This window comes from Podarcis gaigeae (genome assembly GCF_964106915.1).
Source record: "Podarcis gaigeae genome assembly, chromosome: 7".
Taxonomy (NCBI): domain Eukaryota; kingdom Metazoa; phylum Chordata; class Lepidosauria; order Squamata; family Lacertidae; genus Podarcis; species Podarcis gaigeae.
The window spans coordinates 20,168,236-20,193,027 of record NC_139683.1 but is presented as its reverse complement, the minus strand read 5'-3'; the positions used below and the strand labels follow the sequence as shown (position 1 = coordinate 20,193,027).

General features: G+C 41.6%; 1 protein-coding gene across 1 annotated transcript in view; it reads right to left on the bottom strand.

Annotated features, from left to right (window-relative positions):
• NUDCD1 (NudC domain containing 1) overlaps positions 1-24,792 on the bottom strand; it is a 48,006-nt gene that overhangs the window by 12,268 nt on the left and 10,946 nt on the right. The window contains exons 3-8 of the mRNA XM_083749200.1: positions 24,367-24,552; positions 20,474-20,657; positions 17,335-17,520; positions 15,981-16,191; positions 9,990-10,134; positions 995-1,120 (exon numbers count right to left, since the gene is read on the bottom strand). Of these exons, the coding sequence (XP_083605326.1) occupies positions 995-1,120; positions 9,990-10,134; positions 15,981-16,191; positions 17,335-17,520; positions 20,474-20,657; positions 24,367-24,552 (1,038 nt within the window). The remainder of the gene's footprint in view (positions 1-994; positions 1,121-9,989; positions 10,135-15,980; positions 16,192-17,334; positions 17,521-20,473; positions 20,658-24,366; positions 24,553-24,792) is intronic.

Below are 24,792 nucleotides of genomic sequence, written 5' to 3'. Positions count from 1 at the left end.
AAGCCTGCCCTACTCTAAACCACTGCAAATGACCCCCCTGCACTCTCCAGCTCCTCCCCTCCCAGGTACATCTCGCCTCCAATCATCATCACCATCATCACCACACACACACGCATCCATTCTAAACAGTTAAAACAATTGTAGCAGAGAAGCTGCCAGATGCATCAATACGACTTGCACAGCAGTCAGGCTAGAAACAAGTTTTTTCGCCCTTCTCTCCCCTTTGCAGAGGGATAGAAAGCTTGGCCTCTCTCTCTCTCTCTCTCTCTCCCCCCCCCCCGTCTCTCCCATTCACCTCCTTGCCACAAACAGAACCAACCACTTTCAGGCCCCCGAGACCATAAATCTACACGGAACGTACAATATATACACTGTGCAAATAAATAAATTTTCAGAATGGTAAGTTTTTCAAATCTTGTACACAGAAATAAAGAAAACTTACCAATATGCTTTACAATGGAACGAAACATAGCAGCTAAGAGAGGACAATGCCACAAGCAGTGTGGTGTAGTGGTTAAGAGCGGTAGTCTTGTAATCTGGGGAACCGGGTTCGAGTCTCCGCTCCTCCACATGCAGCTGCTGGGTGACCTTGGGCTAGTCACACTTCTTTGAAGTCTCTCAGCCCCACTCACCTCACAGAGTGTTTGTGGGGGAGGAAGGGAAAGGAGAATGTTAGCCGCTTTGAGACTCCTGAAGGGGAGTGAAAGGCGGGATATCAAATCCTAACTCTTCTTCTTCTTCTTCTTTATATTCAAGGACAATCTGCTTTTTAGTATCTCTTACACAACTTGCATGCACATTACGTTATTCTACAACACAGACCAAACTATGTCTTGAGCCTGTTCGAAGATCCTCTTTCCTGATGAGCGGAGTCCAGGCCTGGCAGGTAGGTGGTGGAGGACTAATAATATCAGACCACAATGCAATCCAGTTCTCTGCTGGTAGGCAAGTAATTAAGAAATGCTTATTATCAAGATTATTATCTTGTGCTTACCACATGGGTGACATTGAAGGTGTTACCGTCAAATCTGCACAGACTTGTGCTGTCTTCGAGAAAAATGTCACATTCTTCCAGCTCCTGGGCATTGCACGGAGGGTTCTCTTTGTTAGGGTCTGGATTCTAAATGGAAAATTAATATTATTTAGATTTTTAGGCATTCCAAGGGCATGGTTACACTACTGAAAAATGGGTGAGTGGGGAAAATAGCCACACAGTAAAACTAATATGATAAATAGCCACTAATGCAATACAATATGTACTGTATCTAATATTTCAAAGGTAGTTCAAACAAGCTAGGGCCATGCCATGACCCCAGCAGGAACCCAGGGGGACTCGACTTGATCCACATCGACGGGGCTCCCCCTACTGGTGGTTTACCCGTCCAGACTTCCTCCAAGGCGGGCAGGAGTCAGATATACAGTGGTACTTCGGGTTAAGTACTTAATTCGTTCCGGAGGTCCGTTCTTAACCTGAAATTGTTCTTAACCTGAAGCACCACTTTAGCTAATGGGGCCTCCTGCTGCTGCCATGCCGCCAGAGCACGATTTCTGTTCTCATCCTTAAGCAAAGATCTTAACCCGAGGTACTATTTCTGGGTTGGCAGAGTCTGTAACCTGAAGCGTATGTAACCCGAGGTACCACTGTAGTCTGTTGATGCCAGTGCCTAAGGCAATACCGCTCACATTTTGTAACCAATAAAGTTGTGGCCTAAATTTTGCCCATTAACATTAACCTAAATTCTGTGTCCTTGTGTCTTTATTCTTCTGGGGTGGCTTGGGGGGTCTTGAAGCGCAAATACCCACTAATGCAATACAATATGTACTGTATCAAATATTTCAAAGGTAGTTCAAACAAGGTCTTCTTGAACTTTTGGAATAGGAGTGATATCAAGGAACAAATGCAACATGGCAATCCTCCTTGGGCTGTACCATTTCAGACCACCGCTGGGACAGCAATTAATTCTTCACATAACATGCTAGCTGTACATATTTGTATGTGCCTTTAGCACAAGAAAATGTAACAGCTATGCTGCATGGGTAGCTCAATTGGTTAGAGCTGTCAGGAGTTCAGCCTACACTTGAGTAGGACCCTGGCAGAGACACATGCCCGACTGGCATGTTCTCTCCCTCCTGGTCAATAGTTCGGGAGCTTCATAAGCTTTCTTCAGCCCAAACCTCACAGCGACCGATGCCAACCGACACCGGCACACTTAGGGATCTGCAGAGTTTGCGGATCATGCGCGTGACAGACCTCAACAACTCAGCATATTGGCTAATGTACTTTATTTACATATAAACACACATGGAGCACTGCAACATGGCTCCCTCTCTCTCTAGCATCAGACAGCAGAGAAAAAGAACAAAGGACAATCGTCCCATTTCACAGAACACAGTAACACAAACATCCTGTCTCCGTCTCTTCCCACTCTGTGGAGTCAAAACACCTACCATCATGTGGAAGACAACAATCCTATGACTGCAATCATAGATCAGGAATTCTAACAAGAGCATGATGCTGAGAATACGAAGGTTGCAGGTTCAATCCCCATAAGGGACAGCTGCATATTCCTACACTGCAGATGATCCTTCCAACTCTACAATTCTATGATTCTAGCACAAGTTTCAAGGACACTATTTTCACTATGGAGGCACTGAACACAAATGACCCAGTGCTCCCAGTGAATCTTTGAAATCACAACTGCTCAGAGTGGGAGGCTTCTACGACTTCTAGGGCTGACCATCTGTACATCGGAAAAACCACACACACAGGCCCGACGCAAGGACAAGTAAGACGATAAAGCAATTTGTGTACAGGGAACAAATACTGCATTGTGTAAATGAGCAGTACTGCCACAGGCAGAGGTCAAATCAACTGTAAAATGAATGAGGAATATAACAAATCGGCTTGAGAATTTTAAGTTGGGTTGGCGTTTATATGCTCCAGCAATGCATTCACTTTGGAAGCTGACAAAAATGGGTAACAAGAAAATCCAACATTTTAGTTGGTTCATGAACAGGCAAGATGAATAAAAATTAGTTCCCTGGAGTTGTTGCAATTTGCCAGTTGCCATGCTACCCTTGACTGAATATTCAAGGGTCATGTAAACAAGCCAGGAATCTTCATCTTTAAGCACAGGAATGCCAGAAGGAAAACTATCCAGGTTCTATATGGACACCATATATTCTTTGTTCCTGCGCTCAATTTGAGTGCAATTTTGATTTTTGATTTTTTTTTTGGTAAATAGCATTGGACAGCTTCTTGGGCCTATAAAGCAAGATGTAAGTATTCTAAAGAAATACGAAGAGATAAAAGAGGATATTGACTTACTGGGAAACTCGCATTTACTGGAAGAGAGCTTGCTGCACCACTCTCAATTACTCCCAAATGAAAACTGATTTCTCTTAAAGGCGATAAACACTTGACTGAGATTAGAAAGAGCAAATCAAAAGCTGAGAGCAGAATTTACTTTTATCCATATATGAATATTTTATATATATATCATTTAAAAATATGAAAGTGATTTATTGTATGTGTGTGTATAAAATCAGAGTTCATCAACTATCATGGAAATATGTATTTTTAATTGCAGGCATAAGCCTGGTGGAACACAATTTTTTTCAGGATGTGTTTGACAGTTCAAACAGAATTTGGAAGATGTGCTTAGGAAAAGCTACACTATACCATTTTCCTTATTATTTTAATACACTAGACTAGCTACTGGGATGCAGGGCCTCTGCTGAGAAATAATGCTCAGCAGCGCAGAAACCATTTGCCCTAGATTCATTACTTTTAATTTAGAAGACCAAACATTTCCCATGTCTAAATTTTTATGGTTCACAGAAGTGAAACCTTGGTCAAAGGTATTATGAATCCAACATTAGGTTTTTCTCCCCCCCCCCCCCCGAGTGAAACAATGTGAAGGATCTGTAACGGATTTCAACCACAGTTTCCTAGATAGTTATAAGGGGGGGGGGATACAGTGGTACCCCGCAAGACGAACGCCTCGGAAGACGAAAAACTCGCTAGGTGAAGGAGTTTTTCGTTTTCTTAGCCGCTTCGCAAGACGCATTTCCCTATGGGCTTGCTTCGCAAAACGAAGCTTGCCCCGCAAGCTCCGGGGATAGCGGGGAAGCACAGCGCGCCTTCCCCTCTCTCCCCGGACCCCTTTTGAACCAAGGGGCGGCAACAAGGAGAATCGATTCTGCCCGCTGCCCCTTCCCTTGCTTTAAAACAGGTCCGGGGACAGAGGGGAAGGCGCGCGGCGCTTCCCCTCTGTTCCCGGACGGTCTCCATAGGAACGCATTGATTGATTTTCAATGCATTCCTATGGGAAACCGTGCTTCGCAAGACGAAAAACTCGCAAGAAGAAAAAACTTGCGGAACGAATTAATTTCGTCTTGCGAGGCACCACTGTATATGAATCCAAGGTTCTTACATTGAGACTTCTGAAATGTTTTTAATATTAAAATCTTTGAAATTTAAATGACTCATTTAATAGGGAAAACACTCTATAAAAGGGGGGGGGAGAGAAACCAGAAAAGGAAAGCAGCAGATTCCAAGGAAAGCAGCACAATAAGATTAAAGGTCAAATTCCAATAAACTTTGCTTGACAAGCTAATCAGTTTTTACCAATCTATTGCTATCCAGATGTTTTGGATGACAACTATCAACCCTAGCAAGCATGACTCTGTCATCTCAAACATCTGAAGGCTGGCAAAGGCTGAGCTAAACTTAACTTCATAGTATGCTCGGGATCTTAAATAGGGTTGGTGAACAAGGTTAAAACTATCCGTGGCTTGTTAAGTATTATGCCTGCACCATGTCTGAATAATTACTCTGAAAGGTGCATTTGTTTTTCCACCGGGCTAATCAATCTATTTAAAGATTCTTGCTTTCAAGGATTATCACCATAGTGGATGTCAATCATCACAGGCTTCTTCAGAGCTGGGATGAGAGATTATTTCATAACCAAGATACGAAACAGAATTTTATCGTAGTTCCACCACTGTGCTGAAACATGAGATAACGTACCACGATGCATGGAACCTTGAGAGGATGCTGCCTCCCGCCGTAACAAAAGTACACACTCAAAACCTGGGATTAGAAAAGTTCACGCTGTAAAATCCAGAGCAAGGTGGGGTGCTTAGGAAATTATTATGAAGGTTAGGACTGAAAATGAAGGGGTTTTGAGTGACTTGAGCACAGGGAGCAGCATTTAATCCTATTGATTGTAATGTGAGCTATGAACATCTGACTTCAGGAGCAGGTGACGCAATGAGGCAATGACACCTTCTCAACAGCGGCATCGCAGCATCATCTTCTCTGTATTTTCTCTTGGTAACTTTTAAATGATTCTTCAGGTGCAGGGGGTTCTGCAATCCAAGTCAAAGCATGCTTGGTCCTAAGTAGGTCATATAAAGATCTTGAATAGAATTGCAGCAAAGTTATTATAGCCTTGCATATAGAGACTTGGGGTTTGGGAGTGGTTTTTTTGGGTGGAGGGCTACTGAAACAAATACATATTATGAGTTAAGAGAGTGAACAAAAGCATAGATCTGGCATTTCACATTTTAGCTGTTTAATGGTCTTACTATTGTGAACTGTTTAATTGTTCTCCAGGCACAGTATGTGCAGCACAAAATGAAATAAATGGTGCACTGCATTTAAAAATATGATTCACTATTAATTTGTTTCTAAAAAGTTAACACATATTTAATTGATGGCCGTTCTGTACCATTCTCACAAACAAAACAATTTTAATTACAGTGGTACCTTGGGTTACAGACGCCTCAGGTTACAGACTCCACTAACCCAGAAATAGTGCCTCAGGTTAAGAACTTTGTTCAGGATGAGAACAGAAATCACGCGGCAGCAGCGGGAGGCCCCATTAGCTAAAGTGGTGCATCACGTTAAGAACAATTTCAGGTTAAGAACGGACCGCCAGAACGAATTAAGTTCTGAACCCGAGGTACCACTGTACAGTGTGCTTTTTGTTCTGAAAACACGCACCAATTCCTGCGGTGTTTACTGCTGCTAACATTGTGTCCCAGCAGGCAATATACAGAAATATTTCTAGGATTTAAAGTTTTAAAATTTCCCAGTAAGCTATTTAAACAGTAACAGTCCAAAGAATTTTTTTGGGTACAAATCATCCTCAAGAGAACATTTTCTCATACCATTTATTGTTTCATCCGGCTTCTTCTTTTCTTTTGGTGAGGTTGAGATTTCAAAGCCCAAAGACAACCGTGTGAAATTCCCCTTCCCACCCCTATCTTCTTGGTAGGTAGTTAGTATGTGTGGGGATGGCATTGGTGATGGAGACAGTAATGGCTGGCTAATTTCAGCTGACTGGACCCAGTTTTAAACACGTAATTCTTAATCAGTCTATTTGTTACAAAATCAAGGCCTGTACAGATTCCTCCAGTATGATAATGCCTGCCACTTATGTGATACAATTATGGGAAAGAGTATTTTAAGAAAAAAGTGGCTTGTCTAATTATTCCCTTGCTGACGCGTATGAAAAGTTGCTTTGTGCAACCTAATGAGGTACGTTTCTTGCCATGCATTTGATTTGTGAATGAACTAGGCAAATTTTCCACTTTTTAAAAATATAATAAAGGTAATATATCTTCTTTACCAAGAATTTTTTTGCAGGTACAACAGTTTGCTTTTTTTAGATTATTATTAAAAATATCTGTAGATAGCCTAACATCCAAAAAACCTTGAAGCGGTGTACAAAAGGATCATATATATATATACAATGACAACAGCCAAAATAAAAACTGCTGCTGGAGGCATTGTAATGGTATCAGCTCCATGATCTGCCCAGAAGGAGAACTGGGAGGATCAGAAGTGTTAGGGCACTGTGGCGGTGAAGGAAGAAACATTCAACCAGCCAGAGGACCAAAGGGCAGCTAGTGGAGCATCAATAGCAGGTCCCAAGAAGGGAAATTTTGGGGAACAGGTTAAGTGGAGCAGCCCAGTGAAACCCAGAACCAAGCAGGTGAGGGAGATTGGATACAGAGGGAAAGTGAAGGCAGCAGAGAGAAACAGGCAGAGAAGGAAAAGGCAGCACAGAAGGGGAAGGTAGGCAAGTGTTGCCTCAAAAGCAGGCATAGGCAAACTGGGCCCTCCAGTTGTTTTGAGACTACAATTCCCATCATCCCTGACCACTGGTCCTGTTAGCTAGGGATGATGGGAGTTGTAGTCCCAAAACATCTGGAGGGCCAAGTTTGCCTATGCCTGCTCAAAAGTGTTGCCTCAGTATACATGAAGGAGCGTCTCCACTCTCATCATTCAGACCAGACACCGAGGTCCAGCACTGAGGGCCTTCTGGCAGTTCCCTCACTGCAAGATGTGAGGTTACAGGGAACCAGGCAGAAGGCCTTCTCAGTAGTGGTGTCCATCCTGTGGAACACCCTTCCATCTGATGTCAAGGAAATAAACAACTATCTGACTTTTAGAAGAAATCTGAAGGCAGCTCCGATAATCCCTGACCACTTGTCCTGTTAGCTAGGGATAATGGGAGTTGTAGTCCCAAAACATTTGGAGGGTCAAGTTTGCCTATGCCTGCTTTTAGAAGACATCTGAAGGCAGCCCTGTATCGGGAACTTTTTAATGTCTGATGTTTTACAATTTTAAATATATGCTGTAAGCCACCCAGAGTGACTGGGGAAACTCAGATGGGAGGGGTATTACTACTACTACTACGACTACTACTACTTCTTAGTGGGACAGAAGGGCTATACAAGGAGTTCTGGGGTGGGTGGGGGGAACAACCCCAGTAGCAAATCAAAACAAGGGGAAATAGGGGTATAGGCAGGGTCCTTACACTACAAGAGCCATAAGCATTATTTGCCAATTGGGTTACTGTGGCATAACCATAGAGAGGGAATCATGTGATAACAGGAGCCCCAAACTCAGCATGAGTACAGTGGTCTCTGGAGACAAAAGACATCTTGGCATACTAAAGAACTCCAAGGCCTGTAGGCCTTGGGGTTGGGGCAAAAGATCCCACAATTATTTGAATCTTCCAGTGACTCATAAGATAGAATAAAATGCATGGCCAACAGCTACTCTAGAAAGGTTTGGCTGAAAAGTCTTTAGCACGCAGCAAAAACGTAAGTGTGCCCACTGCATGTGCTTCCACATAAAAGCTCATCCATGAAACACTGGCTATTATCAAGAAGAATCAAGTCTAGCTCAAAAGTTTGCACATTATTGTAGCACAAATAATGTACTACAGCATCTCAGTTGTTTCCAAGAATATTTTGAATCCTAGAAGATTAAGTTGAAACATTATAACAAATATGAAGATACATCTCAGACAAAAAGCATATTAAATAACACTTCCTATGAATTTGTAGCACATTATCAAACTTTCAGTCAAAATAAATAAAGATTTATTTTTTTAAAACTACCCTTTATATGCATGCCTGTGGGTGAAGAAGGAATAGATTTGAAAACATGGGTGTTGGCTTTTTTTGTTCAAGTAACACCATGTACAGATTTCTGTTCCTGATGTACTTCCTAGACTCAGTTTCATAGATAAGCTATGTGTAACTGACTCCTCCTGTGCCTCCCTGGATGTGGAAGAGACAAGTAGTGCATGGAAATCTTGGATAAAAAATTCCCCTATTATCAGCTGTGAAATATCAGAAGGCATGCTATCTCAGTATCTTCTGAAGCTGTTGAAAAGAGCTTCAGCCCACAAAAGCTTAGCGTCACAAGGCATTTGATAGCCTTTGAAAGGTGCCCTGGGACGCTACTCTAATCACTGTGATAGCAGAGCCTAGAGCCTTGGAAATGGATGCTTTAAATTATTGTTGTCATCTCTCTCTCTCTCTTTTTTTTTGAGGAAGTAAATATACTGAAGAAAGTACCGTCATCAGGGTAACAATTGAGCCATAATATGGTCAGCCACCACACAGCCCAACCACTTGCCTATACATGAGTCTTTCAACAGTGAAATCAGTGCAGGCTTCTCAGAGTTAAATAGGTCTTAGAACCCATTGCTGTACTATACCACCCTATCACCAATTCTGACAGGCAGAAGTGATCCCCACTTTATCAAGCGTTTATGGGTCGAACTAGATGCGATAAGAAATCTGTTGGTGCTGCTGAAAACTGAAAGCTTCCCCAGCTTTGGTCGTAACATATAATTATGCAAATGGACGCTGTCAGGTGTTCCCACCAGCACTCCACATTGTTGATCTGCCACTGGAGATTGGGGTGAGAACACCCACCCAAGGAGTGGGAACTCAATGTGGCATTGGTGTTTTTAGCAGTTTAACTGTTCATCATAACAACCTTGTCCTGGTTTGCTCAAAGTATAAAGGGCAACAGTAGATGGGTGTTCAAGGGCCACATCCCATGAATGCATACATTCTCTCTTTATCTTTCTCTCTCTCTCTCTCTCTCTCTCTCTCTCTCTCTCTCTCTCACACACACACACACACACACACACACAATCTCTCCCCACTGGACTGAAGGACAGACCCAGGAGAGACAGCAGAACTCCTCCCAACCCACCAAACAGTTGCTCAGAGCTTTCAGGACAAACCACACAACTGCTAAACAAACGCCCACCATGAGTGTCAGCCAGTGTTGAATGTCTAGGGTCCCACTGGGCAGCCAGGGGCAGAGATTCCAGCTAGGAAGGGGCCCTACCCCAGATTAGGAAATGTCCCAAGCCTAACCTCCCACAGGGCCCTTGCGGGCCCCCACTTTACAGCAAAGAGAAGGCAGAAAGGGGTGACTCTTCCTGTGTGCCTCCCCCCTGCAGCTGCAGTCCTCTCAGTCTTCAGCTAGTGAAATTTAGCAGTGGACAGGGGCACTAGCAGAGGGCTGAAGGTTGTCCATCCACATGCGTGCTAGGTAGTAAGTTACATTGACTTATGGGACTCGCTTCAGTGAGATTGACTTAAAAGATTCTGCTGCAATTTGGTAAGACTGATTTCCCTCTTAGAATCAAAAGAGTTCTCTTTACCATTTCATCAGAGGTTAGATGTGTCAGACGTTCAGCTATTGCGGCACTCTTGGCTGGATCCATGACATGTTCCCCCCGAGAGTCACCAACAATCAGTTCTGGCCACGAAGGTCCCACTTCCTTCTTAATCAGGAAAATCTCCAAGCTGCAAAGAGATAAAGAGATGAATCTTGGTAAATTTGATGCATGAGACAAAATTATCAGTAACAGGTAGTAACTAGCATTGAAGGAATGGAAAGGCAGCTCATACTATATTTCCCTGTCCCTCCCCACCTATACACATGTACTTCCCCCACCTATGCCCCCAAAATCTTCATCAAAATCTAGATAGGGAACTTTGTGGGCTGCAGTGAAAGGGAGATTCACCTGAAATAAAACAGAGCAACATTGCACCACTTGCACAAGGTTCTTGATTTACATGGGAGAATTTGGAATTTATGCACAATGGCTTTGTTACTTCCATAGTAAAATGGTTTTGTCCCCAAGATGCCAAAGCAGTTTGACTTTAACAGGAAACCTGCAAGAGGCTCATGTACTAGCTAGCTAGAAAATTTTAGGAAAGCTTTTAAATTGACACTTGGAACCACGCATAATGAAAGAGTTAAAGGTAGTTCTCTCCATTCTATTCTGACCTCCTACTTCCAGCAATACTTGTAGATCTGTTTCCAAATTGTACATATAAGTTAGATTGATATTATACCGTCATCTGTCAGAATGGCATATGGCTGCCCCTTGGACCTTGCCAAAGTTGCTGAAATCCAGGGCTCAATGAAGCAAGCGGCCTTTTAATTTATAAAAATGGGGGAGGAAATATTCTCTACATTGCATTCAGCAAAGAAGAGGAGCCATATAAACATAACAAATCTCCCATTTAGAGAGTTTGCCTCTCTAAATGTACTCCAAATCTTACATGATAAATTCATATTGTGGAACTCGCAGAGAAGTAACTTGTTTAGTGCTGAAGAATTAATACTTCACTTTGGCACTTAATCACAAGCTAATAATTACTAAGCCATTCTGGCTTTATAAATTCATAATTTAGATTAGCCACTCATTCCTCCCTTCCCCATACCCATTATTAAAAGGTCACTCTTCTTCTAAATATTGCATTAACTATCCAATGAAAGCTTCACCGAAGGGGGGAAAAAATCAAATGGGTAAGACGCAGATGTGGCACGACTGGTACTATTACTGAGATATTCCGGAGCAATTCCAAACCAATTATGAAAACAAGATGAAAACAGATAATCAAATTGACCTCTCTCAGCCGGAGTTAGCTGCCAAACTGCCCCCAAGTTGAATTCCTTACACCATCAGATCCTCCCCACTAAAAACCCTTTCCAGTCCCTTATTGGTTGTATCTGTATTCTAGACGAATTACTAAATATGAGAAATGAAAACAAGGTATCAAATCAGGCGCCTTGTTTCCATTAGTGGCCACCCTGGTGATTCTAGCAGGCCCCGAAGCAATAGACTTCCTTTGCTGTTTGCCTCCATTAACTGGTATTCAGAGATGACATCTCTGAACAAGGTATCCTAACGAGTTAGTGTCACTAAACCATTTCTTCTCCTTGGCTTATAACTGAAAGCTTTTCTTGTATCGGCTGCTGTTGCTGGGTTACTGGTTTTTTGGTTGGTGTCTTAATTTTATTGCATCAGACATATATCAACAGGTTCTTGTATTATGATTTCAATTGTATGCATGTTTCTAAACATATATTGGTTATTAACATAAAGCAACACATATTTGCTACCAATGGAAGCCATATTTGTAAGGCTATTAGTTTTGAAGGGCAGTGTAACGTCTGTTACTTAAGCATGCAGTTGTAATACCACCAGACATCCAAGTCTTCCATAAGCGCTAACATTAATAAAGATTAATTGAGACACAGAAAAGTGAAGTGTACACTCCTCGGAAGACCACCAGGCATATGCAACTGGGCTAGTTCAACAGTTTAAAATACAGTGGTACCTCGGGTTAAGAACTTAATTCGTTCTGGAGGTCTGTTCTTAACCTGAAACTGTTCTTAACCTGAGGTACCACTTTAGCTAATGGGGCCTCCTCCTGCTGCTGCTGCACCGCACGATTTCTGTTCTCATCCTGAGGTAAAGTTATTAACCTGAGGTACTATTGCTGGGTTAGTGGAGTCTATAACCTGAAGCATCTGTAACCTGAAGGGTCTGTAACCTGAGGTACCACTGTATATATGAAATATCAAAATGATAAATACACACACTCTCTCTTACAAAAACACCCTGATCAATTAACATAGTAGGGCCAGAGGTCACTAGTATTTGGCCTACCACTGAGAGTGCTCTTCAATATCTTCCCTCAAACAACATATTCCCTTAACTGAACTGGCAAAGTAATGCCACACAGATGGACGGCTTTGCGTCAGAAGGCAAAATGTGCTGGCTTACAATGTGAACCTGGAAGGTCAATTTTTTTAATTGAGTTTTTAATTACATCCACTTAAGTACATCCACTTTCGCTGTATCTCATTGTATGTGTATATTCTGACAAGTTATAATCTATCCAGTGACCATGCGGTGAAGGGCGGTACACAGATTCTTAAATTAGTAGATATATAATGTAGAAGGTAATTTGTGCTGCAAACATTGTGTGTACAAATGAACAAACCCAGCTTCATTCTCTTTTCTTTTTTTGAAGGGAAGATGATGATGCAAATTAAGTTTACACTCATACATATGCATGGCCCAACTTGCTTTGTTTGCATGATTTTAATGCAAACTTTCAAACATGTGGTCTCCACATGCACAGCTGAAGTATCATTTCACTGCAACATTTTATGAGTCCTCCGTCTTAAGATGTATGACTGTAAGTGCTGTTAGCATTTCTCATTTTCCTGTAACTTAGCAGGTGCTAAGACAGGCACAGGCAAACTTGACCCTCCAGATGTTTTGGGACTACAACTCCCATCATCCCTAGCTAACAAGACCAGTGGTCAGGGATGATGGGAACTGTAGTCTCAAAACATCTGGAGGGCTGAGTTTGCCTATGCCTGTGCTAAGATGATCTGCAGATCTGAGTGCTAAGATCTATTACAAGTGTCAAACCCACCTTGATGGAAACCATCTTCCACGTGGAACAGCAGGGAAGCCACTGCTATAGTATCCAGAAGTTCATAACTCATGTCCTCTCAATCTTTACCATGAGAGTGTACTGTCTAAAGGTAACATTTACGTAGTATGCATCTTCTATTTTTAAAAGAAGGCATTGTCAAACTGGGGACAATGAAGATTTGAGTACGGTGTGTTACCTGCTTTAGGCGGCTGTTGGAAAATGGAGAATACTACTAATTAGCATGCCTACTGTGTCATAGTATATTCCACACTATAATTATATATATATATATATTTAATAATCACGCCAAAAAGTTGTTTCAGTGCAAGTAGGAGGAGGCAAATCTGTGCACAGAAGTGTCTGGTTTTTGCTGGGACCATCACTCCTGTTCCTCTGCCAGGTTATGTGTGCAGCAAGAAGAGTGTTGCGCCACATCCCATGCAGTTCCCCAGTCTTCAGGGATTAATTCTTGGGGGGCAACAGAGACTACAGAGGGAGAGCTCTGTCCTGCGTGCAGAACAGATGCTAGCATCCAAGCCAGAACTCTTAATTACTGCAATATGAGCAATGATAAATATCATGTTTATCCTTCCAATACTTCCAAGTTCTAAACGAAGTGTGCATCCTGGTCACAACCATGCTTATTTGGGAAACAGTCAGTGCTTTCTTCCTAGGAAAAGAGGTGCAGGAACTCCAACCTATTTTGGATGGACAACCAAAGCTGTTGTCTTCACCCAAAAACACCAGGATTACACAGGTCTTCTCAGGAGAGGAGTGTTCTGGCTGCAAAAGAAGCTCTGGAAACAGCCATAGATTTTAAATGAGGCTTCCCAAAGTGCATGCAAAAGATTATGTCACTGAGGATGGTTTGAAGCAGATATGTTTCAAATATGTACTTCGTTTTGATCTCTAGTTCAACCAAGGCCACCTGGCTAAGTGCGCTGTTCTCAAAGCTATGATGGGCTTGAATCTGGGACCTGCTGCATACAACACATGTGCTCTACAGAATCAAGCTATGGCCCTTCCAGGACCCCTTCTCCTATACAGAAATATCTGTTAAACTTTTTTTTTTTTTTTTTTTGCCTATTAGAAGGTAGGAGTAGAAAACAAAGGGGAATAAGGAAAAGCAGTATTTTAAAAGCTTTAAGGGAGGAAAAATAAAAGGAATCTGGAAGATTGGATCAGTATGCACTTATCTCCATTTTAAAAATAGAGTACCAAATGTAGCCCATACCACGCCTTTGTTTTCAAACACTTAAGTCAGAGGAAAAACTTGAAACACATTTGTTGTCAAAAATGATCCTTGCAAATGTCTTAATTAGCTTTGTGGAAAGGAAAGCCAGCCAAATCAACCCGAAACACTGACAGCTGGAAGAAAGATAATGGGGATAGAAGCATTGAAATAATCCCATTGTTTTGAAGAAGTTAATTTGGATGGAAAGAGCTTTCGCTTTCATGATCAACATATGATATGATTAGAAAAGGCTTTTTTCAATCCCGAAACGATCAAGAGAAAGCACCACTCACTTCACATGCGGTTACAAAATGTATGACTAGAGGGCTATATCCATTTGTATTGAACAGAATTCCTTACCTTCTCTGCAAATAGCTAATCAGAATGTTTAACATGTATCTTTATTTTGGATCTTACAATCTATGTGGAAATGGTTCAATTTGGTTTTGAACTTTCTGATGTTTTGTTTATGACTACTTTTGTTATGTTTGCAGTTACGGAATTATTTACATGCCGTAAGTAGCCTTGAGCACAGTTTTAACTTTGGCGTACAAATAAAATGATTGATTAAGGCTGTTAAAACAACCAAAAAAATCTCTTGGAAAACTGGATAGATTTTCAAAACTTTAATCTGAAGCAACAGTAGACATCTCTAAGTTATCCATGCCGAGGTGAGCTAAAGCATTTTAATTTCCAGTCTATAGTTCTCCTCACTGGTATGAAAATAGTGTTGCTTTCATTAAAATAAATTAACCCCCCTCAGAGAAATCCAATACTGAAACCGGCCTAATGAAAGACATTTGTTTAATGATTGTTCGAATTAAATGGACTGAACAAGTTACATTAGCATCCAGTGCTGAGTTACTCTCTTCCTTTATTTAAGACTACATACTGGATTTATATAGATCTCTAGATAAATCAATCTATATAGATCTTGCTATAATGGTGAATACATACATGCTGAACTCTAAAGTGTCATAATTAATAATAATCTTCTGTGGTGGCTCCCCGTTTGTGGAATGCTCTCCCCAGGGACATTCGCCTGGCGCCTTCATTATACACCTTTAAGCACCAGGCAAAAACGTTCCTCTTTAACCAGGCCTTTTACTGATTGACATCCAATGCACTTTTAAAATGTGTTAGGGAGGGGGGATTATTGGGTTGCTTTTGTTTTTATTATATATTTTGTTTTTTTATATATTGTGACTTTATCTTGTGATCCACCTTGGGACCTGCAGGTATAGGGCGGTATACAAATTTAATTAACAACAACAACTGCATATAACCCACTAACTTTGCTGTTGCAGCAGCCTGCTTAGAGGCACAAAAGGTAATAGTATTAAATCACAAGCATTCATTGAAGAGAAGACATGATTTATCAGCAATTCCTATCGAACAACAAATGTACTGGAAATAGTGGAAGGCCCTTCCTCCTTGTTCAAATTCTGTTCAAATTCCATTGTCTCTCCTTATAAAATGTCTACGTACGACTAACTGTGACCAGTCTCTGTTTCCGTGAAGAAAAGGAAGCAGCCTGCAAGGAAAGGAAGCACACCTAATAAGACAGCTCAGGTTCACAGTATTACACACTTTAGTGCCCAGGGCTATTGAGCTACTTAGGCATTCAGCTATACAGACACCAGACTAGACTACTCAGTACTGAAAGAAATACCTATTATTTTCTTTAATTATCCACGTGGAGCTTTCGTGATCAATCGATGAAAAAAGCGTTCCTTCTAATACAGGGCTGAGGGGATCTTTCAGTGCGACACTGAGATGGCCTGGAGAAAAACGGACTTGAATGTCCTCTTTGGCAAAGTCTTCTGGTAGCTGAAAAGTAACCGTCAAATCATCTTCAGTCTCTTGCCAGTAGTAGAGAGGTTCTACAAACCAAGAACACAAAAAGAAATGGATCACTGATGGTGAACTGCAACACTAAGCACACCTGTAGGACAGGCAGGGTGGTGTAGTGGCTGGAATGTTAAGACTACGACCTGGTAGAGATGTGCAGGCCTGCGAGAAAAAAAACTGGAAATTTTCAGAAAAAGATCTTTCTCTCTCCCCTTCCCTGTTTTTTTTTCTGAAGTTTTTTGAGCAAATCTTTCTACCTTAACATGGAAAACCTGTGCCAGAACAAAACAGAAGTTAAGAGGAGACCCCTTGCATAAAACAGAAACATCACACTAAGATTACCCTCTGTAATCTATCCAACATACCAAGCGCTCCCTGTTGTTTCAACGCAGCATCATATAATCAATTAAGTGAAATGCTGAGCGTGTGGAGAGGGGAAGCAATAATTTTCCTAATCCCTGCAGGTGATCAGCTTTTGTCTTGAGGCATGTACTTGTTAAGTCTGCTGAATCCTCAGGTAATGACCATCAAGCTATTCACCCTTCCAAACAAACAAGCTGCATCTTGCTCATTTGGAGAACTGACAGGTTGATTTCTGCACAGATAACTTTAAAACCATACTACTAACACTTAAGGGACGCGGGTGGCGCTGTGGGTAAAACCTCAGTGCCTAGGACTTGCTGTTCGTAAGGTTGGCGGTTCAAATCCCTGCGGCGGGGTGAGCTCCCATCGTTCGGTCCCAGCTCCTGCCCACCTAGCAGTTCGAAAGCACCCCTAAGTGCAAGTAGATAAATAGGTACTGCTTTATAGCGGGAAGGTAAACGGCGTTTCCGTGTGCGGCAATGGTGCTGGCTCGCCAGAGCAGCTTCGTCACGCTGGCCACGTGACCCGGAAGTGTCTTTGGACGGCGCCGGCTCCCAGCCTCTTGAGCGAGATGAGCGCGCAACCCTAGAGTTGGTCACGACTGGCCCATATGGGCAGGGGTACCTTTACTTTACCTTTACTAACACTTAAGACAGCACTGAATGTAAAATGCACTGCATTTCTAACACAAATATAAGCTACAAGACCATGCTTTGCTCCCTAGTGTGCCCTGAAAGGTGAGATAGAAATTTATAAAGCAATAATAAATAATGAGCTAGCTGTCTAACCTATTGTCAGGAATGCAAGGTTACCTTTTTTGTTTTCCTCTGCTTTCTCCTTTTCACTTTTGTCGTGCTTATCCTCACCATTCTGTGTGAGAGCATAGGGCTTGTACGAAATAACCATCAGGCCATCGCCACTTGGCTCTATAGCTGCATAATGCGGAACTGACTTTCCTTGAAGAACTCGACGCTTGGAGATTTCATACCCATGATCACCTGATCGAAAGAGAAACAATTCATTTGAATGTGCTGACACCACCCAACCCTGCTCGTCCCAGTTTTTAAAGAACAAAAATCCAACCCGCTGGCTGGTTGTCTTTAACAGAAATCAACACGTTCTTCAGTTGGGAAGACCTTGAACATACAAAAAGTCAATGCAGAAATGCTGAGACAGGTGTCTGCAGGCTTTTCAATCTAGCAGGCTTTCAATATTCCTGGCATGACAGACTGCAAGGTAACCCCCAAAGCACTACTTGAAAAAAGTCAATTCTATCTGATTGCAGCGTCATGGGGTAACAGTGCGAGAAAGAAGTCAAACAAACACAAATATCTTCAAGGTTTATGCTCTTCGACAAGCCTTCTAGCATAGTACTGTTGACTCTCACCTGCAGAACTGTAATGAAGACTATTTCTAGGCAAATGGTCTCCAGAAACCATTTCTGATCCCATTCCTGGAGGATTCATGCTGCTTTTAAGCTTCCTGGATACACTTGGCTCTGCTCTCATTACCTCCCTTTCTCCAAAGACAACTAAATCTGTTGCCAATTTGGAGTTTCTTCGTTTCCATATGCCGAGCTTCCTCCTGTCATATTCAGACTAAAAACTATATGGAAGTATGTCCTAAGCCTCTTCTACCCACTTCCCACATCCTCTGAGGCATCCTTGCTAATATTTTTTTTATTGCAAATAGAGAGCTTTGCTAGTTGTTAAGGATTTGCTCCTCTGTATAGCTTTACAGAAGAATAGGTCCCTAGAATGAGCCCGTCTTAACCTAATTTAGTAGCCTGTTTTGTTCATAAGATGTCCCCTCTAATAACTAGCATCTCACTCCTCTGTTGTTGCACAAAAATGCCAGTGTGCATTGGGCTTTCCTTGGATTCTGGCTGCAGGTATGCAAACCCACCAAACCCATCTAGGTGTTTCCATTTATGCCAGACATAGCTTGCAAAACTGGGTAGCCCCACACAGAGGCTTACCTCTCGGGGTATAAATAAAAAATTATTATTATTATTATTATTATTATTATTACCTGAAAAATAAGCATATTTCAGAAAACAGTGAAAAACCTGATACAGTATTATTCTAAGAATTGTTTTCTCCTTAAATACATACACTTAAATAAATACAGCACTTTTCAGCAGCCTGAAGCAGCTACATAATAAATATCCAGGCTGATAACAATACGAATTCATTTTGCTGCTCTAAAAGAGGCAATTCTCTATTGGTCTTCTAGCTATTTCGTTAGCCTTTTATTTCCTCTTTTTATTATTCCTTATTTTATTTGCTCTTTTGTGGTTTGTAATTAAAACCCAGCCCCCCCCCCTTTTAAAAGTAACCACCAGTACTGTGTTGGAAAGACCTCAGGAAATGCAGAAAATTAGATACCAATAACTGCTACATGAAGGCAGCAGGATCTGTTGAACACAGGAATACAAATAAAGGCCATATTAATATTTACCGCAAGGTTCTTTGCACCAGCAGGTAAGCTATTCTAAAAGATGGCTCCGAGGAAACATGGAGTTTCTGTTCCAGCCAGCCATGACTGGTGCCTGAGGGCACTGAGTATTTCTGTACTGATCAGCTGGGGAGGGGAATGAGAACTTAATACTGCCTTGATCTTCTTACTCTTTAGCCTTCATGTGGGATGCACAGGAGTCATTTGTCTATATGAAAGAGTGGCACTGCGGTGAAAAATACTTTTGAAGGAAGAGTGGTACCAGCAGGAAAGAGCAGTATCACAATGGTTTTACTGTGGGCATTGGATTTTTTTGGTAACGTATGTTGTTAGCCATCTCCAGAATACTTAACAGAGAGGCAGGGTACACAGTATTTTGGTGGTGGGAACAATAGGACAGTGGGACCTCTGGTTAAGTACTTCATTCGTTCTGGAGGTCCGTTCTTAACCTGAAACTGTTCTTAACCTGAAGCACCACTTTAGCTAATGGGCCTCCCGCTGCTGCCGCACCGCCGCAACACGATTTCTGTTCTCATCCTGAAGCAAAGTTCTTAACCCAAGGTATCATTTCTGGGTTAGCGAAGTCTGTAACCTGAAGCGTATGTAACCCGAGGTACCACTGTATTGGTAAAACATCATCATGCTGCAACTATCCCAAGTCCTGCAGGAGACAGCTAAATAAGTGAAAAGGCAACTATTGTCCTGTGACAATATCAAATCACAGATTTGGTATTACAAAATGCCATGCGAAGTTCTCCTCTTCAAGATGCTCCATGCCATTCCTTCCCCTTCCATAACTCCTCTATTCCATCAACGTTTGCTCCAGTAAACTTGCATTCAATGCCTTCTAAGAAGGCTCGGTCCTCACTGGGCTGTTTTGGGGGTCCCCTCTCACTGCATGTTAGAAGCTGAGCATTTGACCCTAAAAGGTGGTCTGAAAATACCTTAAAAATAAATAAAAGAGCTTTCCCTTTTAAAGACTTGTTTATCTTCTGTGCAAAATGTGGGTTCCCCCTCTGCAGCTTGCTGATACCAGCTCTTGTGCACAGATGCTGCTGTTTGGACTACAGAAGGATCCGTGCTCTGACAACTGAGTTGCAATTAGTATCTCATAATGATTTCAAGGGAGAAAGGAGAAGTTGCAAATGTGCTGCTTGCATCTGTCCTTAATGTCTGGTTCCAGTTCCATGTGTACACTAACAAGGGGCACACAGCAGCCACATTTCCAAGACACCCATTGACTTAGAAGTCAGCCCCACTGATTTAAATTTGATTTACAAGATGCTTGTTGCCTTCCTCAATGACTGTTTTGATTCTCAGGGATCCAACAGTCCCCCAAATGATTTCAGATTCAGATCCTTCACACAACTATCAAAAAGATGGCAAACTTATTTCCAGCTACCCGAGCCACTGGAAAGCCAATTTCCTAAACATATAAGGAGTACGAGTCTCTTTTTCAGACACAAAGAAAGCAACGGCAAGTAAAATACTTACTCTCCTTGGTTGTTTTTGTAATTGTGACCCATTCCAAGGAAACATGGAAGCCACTGCCTTGTACATCCAATTCATCTTTTTCTACGCGAAGGAGTAGTACGCCCACTGAATGAGCATCAGACTGCAGAAAGGAGATGCTGTGGACTATAACAAAGGGACTCCCAAATTCTTCATTGAATAGTATCTGAAAAGAGACGGACTTTGTGAATGCTACTGTGTCATGCCTTCTGAATGCACAATGCATGTTTCAGATCAAACAGATAACTCAAGGATGAGACAAAAATACAGTGCAGAGTGGGGTGGGGGAGAAGATGACACAGGAATCTTGGGCTTTGGTGGCATCTCTGCTCTAGTACCTGGTTCCACAAGAGTTATTACCTTTTGGAAAATGCTGATAAGGTACACACAACACTCATTTTTCCAAGACATCCATCCAGCTTTATTGGTACTGGGAGTGTTATTACATGAGAGGTTTAAAAATTCGCTGAAAGCATAGCATCATTTTCATTTCAAGCATAGATTTTTCTTCCCATTTTTACTTGTTTCATGCGTATAAATAATTTGTTTCTGGTGCCTACAAATCTGACATTCCCACCACCCCTGGAAACTAGATAATTTCCACTGTCTAATAAATGTGTGGGCAATGTACAGTCCGAAGAAACAGGCTTGATAATGACTCTGCATTTTAAGCCCCGTAATTAGAAGGAAATGGGTTTTGAATAAGGGTTATGAGTTGTCATCAACTTTAGTCAAAATTATTTTTAAAAATGGGTAGAAAAATTGACTGCAATCATGCTTTGTTACCAGTAAGCACCAGTGTATTCACTGAGCAGTTTTTGAGCATCAGGGAGCAAGCAGAGGGAAGAAGGAAGTTGCTGACTTCTCATATAAATGTTTTAATCAATAAATAAGCATTTGCAACCATTGTTACCTAGGTTTCAGTATCTGTATTTTCGTACTCTAGATTTTGCATTAACCCCAAAGTTTTATTGTATGGCCTTTGTTGTAAACTGACACGGAAATAAAATTCAAGTTATACTAATGCTTGAAAATTTGTATATGCACTTGCTTAGGACAACTTTGCTTTTTTACACAACTGTTCACTGGAAACAGATTATTACTCTTTCATCTGGAAAATCAGCATGAGCTTGGTTTGCAAACTAGCAAGCTTTTCCCCACAGCATAAAGTACATCTAGATAAGTAAGGCCTTACAATGAAAATATATGACATTAAGTTGAAAAAGCATTCCAAGCAAGACTCCTTCCATCAGCTTTCTCTTTAAACAGTCCCCAATGATAAGCAGCATTAATAACTTAGATATCCTGTGCACTGAAAGAGATTTCAGACCGTGGAAAGTCTGAATATAAGCTTTTGTGTCACATACTTTTTATACGATGCACAGATATCATACCCTAGCTGTGCGATTATCTTAGAACCAGGAATTGGTTGTTGTTTTTTAATGAACAAGGCAAAAGTCATACAATCCTTGCCTACTGGAGTTACCCCATACATGATTATGAAATTAATTTGCATAACATTTTATTATTAGTAACCAGCTGCTGTCAGAGTTGGGTGAAATGAAGGGAAATGGGGATGGATTATCTGAATGAAGCTCAGTCCATGTCTGAAATACCGATTGCCCAGATGGAGAAGCCAGTTGGAAGTTGCTGCTTTTTATGACCCGGTGGGTCACTATTGGCTCTTTGTGTTATCAGATTACTGATGACTGGGTGGCTTTAGTGCTGGGTATTCTTTTGAAGCATTTCACCTGCTCAGTAAGATACGTTTCCAATACGTTTGTGTAAGTAGGTGAGTTTATATACATCACCGTTTAATTTACATTTCAACCCCTCCATTTTCAAAACAGGTACAATAATGACTTGACTACAGTAGTGCTGTTGTTAATGAACCAACATACACAAAGTGCTTTGAACCCTCAAAACAGGACACAGATGACATGTTCTGCTGCTATTGTGTCTTTCAACAGGAAGCAATGGGGAGAAACAATCTCTATGCTGCATTATTCTCTCTCAAAAACAATTCAGATAGTCAATTTAGGATGCTTGGAAATAAAGCAAGCAAAGTGGATTCTTCAATGCTCAATGAAACCACTTATGGTATAAAGCTAGGATTAGTGCCCATCTAAATGCTATTAATGTTAATATGGAATCCACAAATTTCTTCCACGGTTTATATTAATACTTAATTCTCCTGATGAATTATGGTTGCAGATCTATGACTTGCAAACAAAATCAAATTTCACATTTCAAGTATCAACAAAATCACAGAGCGACTTTGAAAGGCACACTTCGAAAGGCAGCAAGGTCCCCACGAGACACTTTAGTAAGATGCTTACTTCTCATACGCCTTTTCACTTAATGTGCTTATATTTGCTTGACTTCACTTCAAATGTACTTTTACTACAATTACCTTGACTTGGTAACACTGAATGTAGTGGAAGAAGCCATAGAGTACAACACAGAACTAGTGTGTCATAGGCAGCGCCTAGCCGAGTTCCCATAAGCTCAGGCTGCAGGGCATAGAAAGGTCTTAAACAGGTAATCACAGTAAACAAATGACTTGGAATGAAGCAGCTTCAGACATTAAGAAGACCATAGCTTCAACACTTGGCATTTCTACATCTGTTTTCAAATTCACTTAAGAAATATCAGCAGGAGAGATTCATCTGAGTAACTTTGATTGCTTTCTGGATGTGCTATCCAGATGTGAAGTTACACCCCAGGCTACAGATACAGCATGGCAACAAAATGCAAGGGTACAGAAAATTTGGCTGACTTTGGTAGCCAGTCAAAAGGTATGCTGGCCATCTATCCTACGGGGTCCAGATTATAACATGACACCTCCAACTAGAGGTATCTGAAGTGCTTACAAAGTCCAGCAAGATTGTAGAGGTGAGCTCCACCCTCTCCTGTGCTTCCAAGCTTAGGACATGCTGAGAGAAAAGGTTTTGTCCCTGCTTGCCCACATCTCACTGCTTTCTGAGCTGTACTGAGGCTCAGTACAAGATCAGGGAGATCACTTTTCTCTGAGGCTTGGAATAAAACCATTATATATATTTTTTGGAAAAATGTACTTGCCATTAGAAGCCTGTCCAAATGACACCACCACATTTGGAGGCAGTATACCCAAGTATCAGAAACTAGGAAGGCACTACAATGGGTACCTGCTGCCTTCATGCCTGCTTGTAAGCTTCACAGAGATTTCTGGGTGGCAACTATTTAAAACCACATACTGAACTTTTCAGCTAATCCTGAAAGATGTTTTTCACTCTCTCATACAGTGGTACCTCTGGTTACGAACTGAATCCATTCCGGAGGTCCGTTCGTAACTGGAAACTGCTCGTAATATGAGGCGTTATTAGCGAAAGCGTGCCTCTCATTGCGTGCGGGCCTCTGACGCGTGATTTCCGCTGGGGCAAAGTTTGTAACTGGGAGAAGCTACTTCCAGGTTATCGGAGCTTGCTCATAACCCGCAGTGTGCGCAACCAGAGGCGTTCACAACCAGAGGCGTTCACAACCAGAGCTACCACTGTACTTTCTCAGTGTCTCTTGCGCCATTCCCTGTTCTACAGTCAAAATTCACCTTCTCTGCCATACATTCTCCTCTCCAGCTGGCAGCGTTTCCTAGACCACTCTTGTACATGTTAAGTAAGGTAGCATGGCTTGGATACCATATAACCCTGATTGGCAAGTGTTCTTGCACAAATGAAGGATGACCCAAGTTAAGGTTCTGGAGATCCAAAGACCTTCAAGATGCAATAAGAGGGGAAAGAGCTGGTTTACACTGGAAGAGCAGGAGGCAGTAACTTCTAGCTTTGCTTAAGCATATTCAACCATATGGAAATAGAAAAGCTAGGCTTTACAATACTTACTTCCCACTTTTCACATGAGCCATCACCACGTTTTCCTGTTCGAATAAGATACAGCCTTCCTGTTCCATCTGAAAGCGTAACCCAGGTGGAAGATGTGAAGTGTACAGATGCACAAAGGCGATTATCACAAGCTATCAAGTCCGCAGGAAGCCGGAATACTTCTCTGGGCTTTTTTAAGGCAGTGTCCTGTAAGTAGGAAACAAAAACAGAGCTGAAATTAGACGAATGACAATCACACCTTGATGAACAAATGTTGCTGGCAAATGTTTGCAAGTTCACATATTTTATCAGCAAATAGTTTGGAATACAAGGAGAAGAGACACCTCATCCTTATCTCAGGATAACAAACTGCCACCATCCCCTTATTAGAAGAATGACATATGAACTGAGCCCTAGAGAAATTCATACCAGGAGAGCGAATGTTAA